General features: G+C 34.3%; 1 protein-coding gene across 1 annotated transcript in view; it reads left to right on the forward strand.

Annotated features, from left to right (window-relative positions):
* LOC118185230 (xylulose kinase-like) overlaps positions 1-12,908 on the forward strand; it is a 104,123-nt gene that overhangs the window by 8,791 nt on the left and 82,424 nt on the right. The window contains exon 3 of the mRNA XM_035355057.2: positions 7,890-8,040. Within this exon, the coding sequence (XP_035210948.2) occupies positions 7,890-8,040 (151 nt within the window). The remainder of the gene's footprint in view (positions 1-7,889; positions 8,041-12,908) is intronic.

Raw genomic sequence — 12,908 nt, forward strand, 5'->3', positions numbered from 1 at the left:
ACCCACATGCAGCCATTGAACATATATGAAATTCACCCAAAATCAATGTGTTTTGTGCGATATCCCGATCATCTGTTTATGGCCCATTCTTCTTTGATGGAAACACAGTTAGCGGTCAGCAGTATCTCGCTATGTTGCAAAACTGGTTGTTTCCGAGGCTGCACGAAGACAACTTCATTTTTCAACAAGATGGGGCACCCCCTCACTGCTGTCGCCAAGTGCGTGATTATCTGAATGAAACTCTACCAAACCATTGGATTGGTGGTCAAGGAGCTGGTGACTTGGCATGTCTCAGCTGGCCTCCACAGTCACCGTATTTGACACTCTGTGACTTCTTCCTGTGAGGTTTCATTAAGGACGTTTATGTACCACCACTCCCACAGCACCTGGAAGAGGTCAAGAACCATATCCATACTGTCATAACATCAATGACGATGGACATGCTTGTCCGAGTATGGGAGGAATTTGAGTAAAGATGTGATATTGTTCATGTTGGTAATGAAGGACGTACTGAACATCTGTAACGTCAGTAATCTGAACTTGAGAGGTTTGTCATATGTTTCATATTCGTATGTCATAGTTTAATAAATATATGCATTCGAAATATGTATATTCTTTTTGAAAAATGCTGTATGTTTCTCAAACATACAATTCTTGCAGGAAAATTCGTACATCATGTATTTATCAAATAGTTCTCATCTTTATGCACAAAAATTTGTACTTTTTGAATTGATCCCATTATTTTCTCTTTTTATCCAGTCAAAAAAGCAAGTATTTTTTTTAATGCTCTAAGTATTTCGATTTGTACTTGAGGAAGTGCATATACTATAGGTTGGAAATCTGCATTTTAAGATAAAACATAATAGTAGATAGAAAGTGGAGGTTCAGTGACACAGTGTGGGGCATGGCTAGTGATGCTAGGGGATGGGAGGCTACGTCATCCCAGATATCACCGGAAAGGGTGGAAATTGTAGAGTAGAGGCTAACAGATAAGAAGTAGTGTGTTATGATTCTTCATTTAGTTGATACGATGATGTAATTTAATGAAAGATTCCCATAAATTGATTTACCGGAGGTAATTTCCTTTGTTAATCAATTTTTTTACCCTTTGTATTTTTTTTTTCGTATTCCAGCTATTTTACTACATATATGACAGTTATTTCCTAGGTAACGACGATTATTTTTGAATTTATAGATTGATTCAGAAGGTCTTAATTTTAGGTGTAAATTTAAAAATATTTCTGTAGGTTTGAAGCCTTATAATTTTCTATATACTCAGAATTTTATCTTATTTCTTAAATCTTCTGTTCATAATATCACATTTATTTTCCCTAATTTTAATTACATTAATTAAATTTTTATTATTATATTCATTTTACCCAGAATAATTTTCATACTTATTAACCAATACTTTTAATGTTAATTTATGTGTTATATTTTGTGAGTTTAATTACTGAAATATGCTTTTTTTATTTAGTATATTATTCAATTTTAGATGTAATTTTTAACTTTTTTGGTACTTTTTAACATTTGTGATCTTCAATATATTCTATATTTTAACTTATTTCGTATATTTTTTGATCATATAGATGACCTTTACTTAATTTTAGATGTAAATTTTTAGCTTGTTTTGCACATTTTTCCCTTTATAAAATTTAATGTACTCTGATTTCTAACTAATTTATATTTTCAGACTATGTATGTGTGACTTTTATTTGATTTCTTTTATACATTTTAACCTTCATAATTTCTAATATAGTCTTAATTTTAGCATTATTATATTTTCATACCATATACCCAACGTTTATTTAATTTTAGATATAAATTTTAACTTTTTTTCTACATTTTAACATTTTCAGTTTCCAACATACTTTTATAATTAAAAAATTTTAACTGATTTTTTATATTTTAGCACTATGTGCATGATTTTCATTTAATATATGACTACTTTTATACTTTTTAACATTCGTAAATTTAAACATGCTCTTAAATTTAGCTTAATTCCTCTGTATTCTGACCATATGTATATGAGCTTTATTTAATTTTTAACTTGTTTTGTATATTTTGAACCTTTGTAATTTAAGTACTCTTTTAACTTGTTTATTACATTACATACACATCAACTTTATTTAATTTTAGATGTAATTTTTATATTTTTTTACTTTTCTTTCTAGTTTTCGACATACTCTAAATTTTAGCTCTTTTTTTTTTTTTTAATATAATTTTGATTGTACTCGCACTTTTTATTGTATTATTTCAGCTAAATTTACATGCTTAAATTTCTTAAACATATAGATAGTTTTCATATAAGCATTTTATTTTATAACTGATAACTATTATTCATATCCAATTCATTGAATAGACCTTACTTTTAGTCTATAATTTTCAGTACTATTTTAATTTGCCAATTCTGTAATTTATCATTCTATAGTGGTCTTATCGTGACTAATTCTACTATTATACTTCATTAGTAGCCTCATTCAAATTTTCAAACTTTATAATTTCCTGCATATTCTGGTATTTCCTTTTATTTTTTACATTATTTATATCTGAATGCAGGCTTTAAAGCTCTTCAATTTTACCAGTGTTCAGTTTTCAACCTTGATTCTCATTAAGCTAGCTTGATAGATTCCGAATTTTTAGAATGAAATCTCAACTTTCATCCATAATTTTAGAACCATATTGACTGTTTCATGTACTCATACAAAAATCTTTTTTATTATTTTGAACACTGAATACCTTTTAATTCAGTATTTTTTTCTAGTTGACTACATCCATACCATTATTTTTTAAGTCTTAAATGTTCTGACTATGCACATTTTTATTTTATTACCTTTTTCCTGCACTAAGTACATTTATTTTTGTCTTCATGGACATCTTTCAGAGGTTAATTATCCAGCGTTCAATGATTTTACCCATTGGCTACCATTTTATTTCTTGAAATTTTGTCTTATTGATATACGTTTGTTTATTGTGCATAATGTTAACACATTTTAATGAACTTATAGTTCAGTTCCAACTTAATTTAATAGACAATTTCATATATAATGTATTTTTTAATTTCTTATACTAGGATTTTTTTTCGTGAATGTCAGTTTTCATTAATTTATTTTCTTATGAACGTAGTCTTGTGAAACACCGCCGTACTTTTACACAACATATATCATTACCAATATGCATACATTTATAGAAGGAACCAAAGAAAGAAACATTTTACCTATAAATCTCTGCTATATTTTCAAATATTTGAACCTTCTTCATGAATAATATAGAAATGTCTTCATAAAATACTCATTATATCAGTTAAATATTCCTTACTAATACCCATTTAATGAGGAATAATTCCTTTCCAATACAAAATTGGACCCAAATAACTGTTCCATTTTCTTATAATTGTACGTGTAAGTTGTGGAGCAATTCATAATGACAGCGATGAAGCTGTACACTCCAACGTTAATTTCCCCCTCACCCCTGCTAACTGTGATTGGACTTGATCCAAAAAGAAGGAGAAACATTCTCTCCTTGTATGACTCACTTCTCGCGTTATGCAATGGACAGCAAACGACGTTTGTAATCATCTCTACATATTTTTTATTCTTCTAATACCTAATAAATTTGTTATTTTGTGTTTGCTAATATAATGATCGTGTTCCTTACCTCCGCAGCTTGGATTACACTTTATTAAGGTAAGAACTTTAATTTTGTTTTATTCATCTGCTCGTCTCGATTTAGCGAATTTGTAACAGTAAACAAAAATGAACCACGAATACCTTCAACATAAGTTTGTATTGTGGAACTTTCTAGGCATTTTTTAGAAGAGTAATTTAATTAATGTTGCTGAAAATTACTTTTTTCTAAGAGAAAAGCTCCAAAGGTTATCTAAATCATTCAACTTTTCCTGCAGTATTTCCTCGGTACGGAATACCTATCTTAGAACTATTTTCTTAACATATTAGTAAGAGCTAAATACGAAACAAACATTTTCCACTGTAGAATATTTACTGTTTTACCCAAATGAGGATAGTACCTTTACTGGATTTAAGTTAGTTACCCAGAATTCCCTACAAGTTTTAGAAAATTAGCTATACAAAGAATTTACCTAAAAATGAGTCTTGACAGATTCTTACTGGAATCAGATTTACTATCAGTGGGAAAAACCTAAAGATCACTTTATCTACCCTCGTCAGTATACACTCAAAAGTCATGAAACATTTTGTTGTACAGTTAGCATTTTAGATATGTTTAATACTCATTCAACTAATTTTAATTAACTTTCAATCAAGATTTTTAGAAGATAAGCATATTTATGCTACATATTATTAGATTAATTCCAAGCGTTACTGAGGAAAAATGCAAATAAATATCCAAGACCCATGTACACATTAAGAAAATTCCACTCATTAGGAACAGTAAAACTTTACCAATACTTAAATGAAATGTAAAATCTTGTAATACGTTAGTATAAAACCTGAGTAACAAATTATTTCCTACAAGCAGTACACGGTAAAAAAGCATATTATAAATAACTTATCAAGACTAAGATGTTGATTTAAACATAGTAGGAAACAGTCGACAGCAAAATAAGGATACATTTCAATATAAATATAGCATTTTTTTTATTAAAATACATACTTAAATAATTCTTTTCTCACAAATTTTCTATTTCACGTAAAGATGACACTGAAATATTCTTTAAACACTTAACTGCTGCAGGAAACATGCAAGATTCAACCCTCTGTGCCACTGATTTTACACAGGCTCGTGCAGTCATGCGATGTACTAGGGTAAAGTAAGTGCAAATTTTGCTCTCTAAAAACTGTTTACTTTCACAAAATGAAGAATAAAAGAACAAAAATGAAAGTACAAAGTTTAATGTTTAGAGTAAAAATATACTGAAAAAGATGTATAGTAAAAAAGATAATAAAAAGGATCCCAAAAAATGAAGTTTCGATCAATTTTTTTTTTTTTTTTTTTTTTAGGCCAGTAAAGTGTAATATCAGGTTTCAGTGTTATACCTTGTAAAATCAGTATACCTAAAAAACCATGCATTTCTTCTGAATTTGTTGGATGCCACGATTTTGTTCTTAAATTTTCTTTTGCAGAATGTTGGTTCATCTACTGCTTTGCAAAACGATTACTTTCAGTAACAATATGAAGCACGAGCAATTCATAAAAAAATAATTCAAAAAAGAGGGTTTGAAACATCCATTATATCTTTTTGTATTCCTGGAACCTACTGCAAACAGCAAGCAAAAAAGGAAGACACAGAATAAAAAAAGTTTTACTCAAACAGAAACACGAGCTATAACTGCACAGTCATTACTTTCACAGTTTCAGAAACATCGCCCTCTTCTCTGAAATACAGGGTGGGGCAGAGCAGTTTGCTTATTTTGAAATTCAATAATATATATATATTTAATTCTTTGAACAGCATCCAGTACAACATGTAAAGTTTATATTTATACTGTTTTAAAGATAATACCAGGCAGATGGCGTCCATTAACGTCAACACACTGTTTTAATTGAAGTTTCGTTCAACTCTTTCCAGCACATTGATGGTTATGTTGGCAATAGCTTGACAAATGTTGCATTTCAAGTAAGCCAGTATTTTAGGACGATTGTTGTAAACAAGTGATTTTAGATAGCCCCATAGAAATTACTCACATGGGGCTAAACCAGGCGATAGTGCTGGCCAGTGCAAATCATCTCTCAAAGAGATGAGAAGTCATGGAAAGTGTTGCTGCAAAACAGTCGTTGACAGATAAGCTGTGTGTGCCATGGCACTATCCAGCTGGAACCATACATCTCTCACATTCACCTCGAGTTTTGGTTAGAAGTCCTCAATCTTGGGGACATAACAACCAGAAGTCACTGAAATAGCCGTTCGTTTTCTTTAAAAACCATGGTCCAATTATTCCAACTCTTGATATTGCACACCAGTTACAAGATATCGGTTAAAGAAAAATCGGTTATATCTTTCTTTATTCTTGGCTGTCCCAAAAATGGAAAGTGTGGAGGTGGCATAGAATAAAAAAGTATACGATTTATACAAACAGAAACATGAGAGTAATAACCATGCAGTCATTAGTCATCACTGTCAGACATATTTGTAAACACCTACTACAAACAGTAAGCGAAAATGGAAGACTCAGAATAAAAAATGTGTTTTACTCAAACAGAAACACCAATAACCATGTAGTCCTTACTTCCACCATTTCAGAAACATCCCCCTCTCCAATTCCTCCCCCCTCTTCTCTGAAATAGTATCCTCTTTCACATACTCTGTTTTTTTTATGGTGTTGCATTCCAAAGCTCTGCGAATAATTTTACTGCTTGCAGAGCAAAACAAATGATAGTATTGTGGAAGGGTATATATATATATGCCCTGGGCAGTTAACACATCAGCTGAGAAAGACGTATATATATGCCCGCTGCTGTTAAGGGGTTAAAAAGTCTTTGTTGTCATAAGTACAACAGCAGGTGTACATAAAGTTTTTTAGCAAGTCTTTTAAAGTTCATTGACAATATTGCTTTGTTAGTATTATTCATAACTCCCCCCAGTCATTTTCATTATACAAGGGTGGCGGCGCTGACTTGGATGATCGACTGCACATCCCCCCCAGTCGTTTTCATTATACAAGGGTGGCGGTGCTGACTTGGATGATCGACTGCACATCCCTCACAGATAAATACCTCATTGAGACTGGTTAAGTACTCCTCATAAATAACATTGTTAACTTTCTGCATACATTGCTTGATAGTTAAATGTTCCAGCTGCTGGCATTTTGATCGCCGTTTTCTTATCTCTGGTACATTTTCAAAAAGGGCAGTTTGGATTGTATGTGTTATTTCACTGTATAAATCTAAAAGTTTATCGGTCTGATATGACTCGAATTCAAAACAATCTACTAAGAGACGGAAACCACTGCAGGAGCTTTTAAAAATTTGCTGAAAAACACATACCGTGTTTGCACAAAATACCGCCAACTGATTATTGGCTATGAAGGATGCTTCCGAATACTTGAAATTATGTTATAAGAAATGTTTAATAAAACAAAGAACTAAATATTGACCTTATTTAGGTAAATTTTTAAATCCCTGAAAATCATAAATGTTCATTATTTCATATTTAAAATTTTATAATTTCTATATGTCATGTTACTAGATTTAAAAGGATGATCTAAAATCCGAAATCCTGACGACAGCCCACCAGCGGCCAAGCGGTAAAGTCGCTGAACACTGGTAGTTCGGTCCGAGGTTCAAATCCCGCGAATGGGCTGGCTGCATGGGCGTTTTCGTGGTTTTCCCCATGTGTAACGTGTATACGAGCCAGTTTCCCTTAGAAAGTCCTCCACGAAGGCATCCCTCCCCTTAGGCAGATAGCCCTCGAGGGTTTGCCATAATCACACACACACCGAAATCCTGACGAGTCCATATCTTGAACTTTGTGCTGTATTCATGCGAGTTTGTTATTACTAAAAATGTATTGATCTAAAAGAAAAATATTGTACATTTTTTGCAAAAATTTTTCATTGCTATAATATAATATGCATATTTTTATGATTATATTTACAGCAATTAATTAAAAATAAAAACAGATAAATATCTAACATCTGTCTTTTGTTTTCAGTAAACGTTTTATTGTCATATAAACAATTAACTAATATAAATGTTATGAATTCATTGAAGCATGAGCTTTGTTTCATTATAATGCATTTAATTACATTTTTTATTATAACGACAAGCCAATATCAATTAAATTTACTTTCTTATATGTATTTTCTAAATAACTTCTTATGTTACAAAATATATCTTATAATGCTAAGCACAACAAGCGATTTGTACGTAATATGCCAAATTCATCCTATTTCTTATTTCTTGTAATACAGAACTCATGGAGGTGTACACAAGCATGATGATGAGGTCACAGTAACAGCTCCTCCTAGTATGTGGATAAAAGCACTTGATTTGATTCTGGATCTACTAAGACTTCAGGATTTAGACTTTTCCACTGTTGTAGCTATATCAGGTGCTGCACAGGTAGTAATTTTTGTGATTATCCTCTGTTTAAAATATCTTTTGTTATCTGTTTATTAACAAACATCTTTCTTTGCATTCCACAAGTTGGTTGTAGTACAAGATTGTCTTCTAATCAGACAAGTTCAGTTCAACATTTAATATATGTTCAATTTTGCATACACGACATTTCTCACTCCCAAATAGAACATATAGAATATCTTCCCTCATCACACAATTTCAATCAAAAACGCACATAAACAACCCCCTTAATCATGCCTTTGGAAGTTAGCAGTTATGTCAAGAAGAGGAAAAATTGCAGCAGCCCAGGATTGGACAGAATTAGTAACAAAATGATCAAGGAAATGGGTTCTAAAATGCTATGCAAATTCACCAAGATAACCAACGCTATGTTCAGACTGCAGTATTTCCCAGCCAATTGGAAAACAGCTATCATCTTAGCTGTTCTGAAGCCGGGTAAAGATCCAACCCTTGCAACATTGTACAGACTGATAAGTTTTTGATCAACTTTAAGCAAAATTACAGAAGCCGTTATCCTGAAATGCATCCAAGACTTCATCAACGAAAATAACATCATGATTCCGCAGCAATATGGATTCTGCCGAAAGCACTCAACTATGCGTCAACTTTATCAGGTCACAGAACTGATTGCAGATGGACTTAAGAAAAAACTCATCATTGGACCCTTTTTTTGAGAGCATTTGATTATGTATGGTTACAGGCACTCACCTACAAGTTAATCACTCTGGGTTTCCCAGATCACATCATAAACCTCATAAATTCCTCTCTTTACAATAGATACTTAGGTGTTCATTATAACAATATTCATGCCACATGCTGAGAATTCCTTGCTGGTTTACCACAAGGATTTTTACTCTTTCCGACCCTTTTTTCACTTTATACGAACAACATTCCACACAACACCCTCATTACACTAGCATTATATGCAGATGATACTGTGATCCTCCATTCAAACGTGTGTATGGTCGCAGTCGTACATGCATTACAAGAACACGTCCAAGCACTAAGTTCTGGATGATGAAATGGAAAATTAAGACCAATGTGGAAAAATCTGAAGCTGCATTTTTTACCAACGAAAGAAAAATGTATTTAAATATTACTTTCAGTATGTACAACAATAGTATTCCCTGGGCCAAGGAGGTGAAATACCTTGGTGTCATTTTAGGCCAAAGACTCACAAAGACACATTACATATATTTTAAATAAGTTTTGGGGTATTATTCAACTTCGATTTCCCATAACTCTTCTGTGTATAGATAATAAGGTACTCGCGTATAAGTCCATGTTGCGGTTCATCATTACCTTAGCCTGTCATGTCTGGGATTTTGTATGCGGTTCAAAGATGAAAAAAATCCAGCAAATTCAAAATGTTACACTAAGACAAATGACTAATTGCCAGTGGTATATCAGGAAGGAGGCAATTCACAATGAATTGGATGTAAATAAAATCAATAACTGTATCACAAAAGTTGCAAAGAAATTTTTCAAGAATATATGCAAAGTAAATATTTCAATCCCATTTATGAATTATAATTATTCTTATCAAAACAATAAAAAATGATTAGGTGTAATCTTTTGCATTTAAACTAATTCAGTTAATCTTTCTTTTCTACTCAATATTAAATTTTCTAATTTCCGCCATGTATTTCACTCCATGTTCCTTTTTCTTACATGAAAATTAAGTATTCTACCTATGTCCCCTATACCACCCAATGCCTGACTTGTTTGAAAATGCACTCTCTTTTCAGCTATGCCATTGGCTCTTCGACGAATAAACCAGTTAACTCCACCTCTCCGCCCAGCCTCCCCGGTCTTCAGCCTTCTCACACTCATTCAGGACTCTGCTTTTGAGATGAATGCTTGCTTATTATAAGACTCACATCTGGCCATGAACAGTAGTTAACTCATTGCCATTACATCGACTTGTTTTTTGTAGAGAACTTCATATATGAAGACTCGTAATACGCATCTCACGATAATTAGTTTATTGCTAGTTCTCACTTTGAATTAATGCCATGTTATGCTAGCGAAAAGTTATGCTATTGCTATTGATAACACTTAGGATGCGGCTATCACCCAGAAGCCTGGTTTTAGTGACTTCTGCACCTAAGTCTTCAGGCATTAATACTGTTGCGTGCGTACGGGTTCGTTATGAAATGAATGCACAAGTCCGATGAAAAATGAACAAAAAAAAAATTTATTATTATCACAACAAAAAAAATGCTTAAATTTTCTCAAATTATCATGCAGTATTACAATATCTCACAGTAGTTATCTTTTAACTACTCAAATGTCCAATAGAACGCAATTAAAAACAGCTAAAGAACGCTAATCCGCGAATTCGCTACAATCAACAAGAGCAGTTTTCTAAACAACAACAAACTAAGCAACTCCTACAAACTGAGATGTTTTCCTCCTTTTATAAGATTTTAAAATCACACGCTAAAATTTTCCAGTACTTTCTCGAAATCAAAAAGAGATATTTATTTATTTAATGCACGCGCTCTTGTAATTTCAATTTTACGGCTTAGCTTTCTTTTAATATTCGTCACGCGCTGCACTGCGCGAGAAATAAAATCATTTAATTTGTAATTGAACTAACATTAGCTTTTTAAATACCAAATTCGTAACACTGCCCCCTTCCCAAGGACTGCACGTCCCGGGCAGTACAATCCCTGGACAGGAAGCTAAACTTACAACTGTGGCATAAATGCATTAATAAGCATTACATTACAATAATAAACAACATGAACAATAAATGCAATACATAAAACAAATCAAATACACATTTAAAAACAAAATGGACCATGGTCTTATACTATTTACAATTATTTACATTATGTACTATGGCCATAGTAATGAGCTAACCTGTAGTAAGAGTTCGAAGACTCACGGATCCGAACCATGACGTCATTTAGCCTGTTTAGGATTGTGTGCGAACCATCCCAAGGTGACTGTAAATCAGGCCTGACTCCTTTTCGTCGAATCGGGTTCCACAACCACACCTTGTCTCCTTCGTTGGATCTATGTCCAGCAGCTCTCGTGTTGTATCTGGTCTTCACTTTCTCCGTCGCCAAGTTCACTCGCTTTCGTGCGGAACGGTGCATCACTTCAAAACGGGCCTTGACATCTTGGATGTGTTCCTCAGGCGATGAAGGCGCATCCGTACGGCGATGAAACAGGCGGTCACAAGGCAGACGAAGGTCTCGACCGAAGAGCATCTGAGATGGAGAATAGCTGGTAGTCTGGTGTTTCTTTTCGACCCTAGCATGATTTCGGCTGTTTCTCGAGCTGGTTCTTTCGGACAAAGCGTCGGCATTTCCAGGTGAGGATCCCTTCTTAGGATGGATAGTCATGTCTTTAGATCCTGAAAGCAGTTTGTTGTTTTTCAAGTCTAAGGAAAAATTGTATTTCCTTAAAAAGTCCAATCCGAGTATGCATGGATCTGTAATATCCGCCACATATGCCGTGTGATGGTAGGCGGCACTTCCAAACGTGATGTTTACGTTTAACTTCCCAGTTATGTCGATCTTGTCACCAGACGCAGTCTGAAGGGTAACACAGGATGGCGTCCAAATAAGTTTATCTTTAAATTGTTCAGCTAAATCTTTCCTAATGATGGTAACATTAGCTCCTGTGTCAATGATCATACTGCAAGGAACTCCATCGATATTCCCATTGATGGACAGTCCGTTATTGTTGCCACTCACTGTATAAATTTTAAGAGCTTTAAAACAAGGTTTTTCACTATCTGGCAACCTCCGTTCCTCGATATGGTTACTAATTTGTTTACTGCGTTGTTGCTGGGAAATGGTCTTATTTTCCGTACCTCGGGGTGTTCTGCAGTTTCTTCGTATGTGGCCTTCAACTCCGCAGTTCCAGCACTTTAGAATTAGTTTCTTTTCACTTCTGTTCCGTCTCAAGCCACTGGCTTGTCTGGTAAAATCATCTGCTTTATATTCCGTACCCTGGGGTGTTCTGCAATTCCGTCTTAGGTGACCTTCACTACCACATCTCCAACACCTTAGAGCCACTTTCTTCTCGCTCCTACTCCGTATCAAATCTTCGACTTGTCTGGCTAAATCATCTAAACGAGCCATCAGTTGATCCACTGGCTCATGGACTCGCACAGCTCTAACTGGGTAGCGATCTCTACTAGTTGCTTGCTGGGCTGCCTCGAACTTCATGGCGTACAACAGAGCGCTTTTTATGTCCTTTACATCTGCCATTCGAAGAGCTTTCTGTATTTCAGTATCTCGGATGCCGTCGATAAAGTATTGTAAGGACAGGATTTCCCTTGTTTCTGTCGGCCATTCCAAAAAGGCGAGATGGGACAGCCTTTCAACATCCACGACGAGCTCCTGAAGTGTTTCGGTAGGCTGCTGTTGACGAGATTTTAATTGGAGCCTGCTGTAGTCTTTTAAACATTTCTCGCCAAAGCGCAGCTCCAAAGCGCCGGATAAAGCTTCGAAATCTAACCTTTTGTTTTCGGGAAGAGTCTGAAGGATATCCGCTGCGTCGGCTCTTAGAGAAGCGGCGAGATGACAGGCCTTAGCTTGGGAATCCCATCCATTCGCATCCGCCACGATAGAAAATTGTGTCTTATACACCTGCCAGGAGGTCTTCCCATCATACGTGGATAGCTTCAGAGGTGGACGAGCAGGCATTGGTAAGAATTTAAAATCATCACTCCTGCTCCCTGCCGACGTTACGAATTTCTTTAAAGTATCCATTTCTTTGGCAACTGCAGAAACTCTCTCATCAATTTGTTGTTCGATTTGGTGTTGGACGGCACAAACTCTTCCTTCAATTCGTTCCTCCACAGCAGAAACTCTCCCTTCTATATGTTC

Source organism: Stegodyphus dumicola, chromosome X1 (assembly GCF_044657685.1).
Source record: "Stegodyphus dumicola isolate Sdum_Otavi_A_Nest chromosome X1, ASM4465768v1".
Classification (NCBI taxonomy): domain Eukaryota; kingdom Metazoa; phylum Arthropoda; class Arachnida; order Araneae; family Eresidae; genus Stegodyphus; species Stegodyphus dumicola.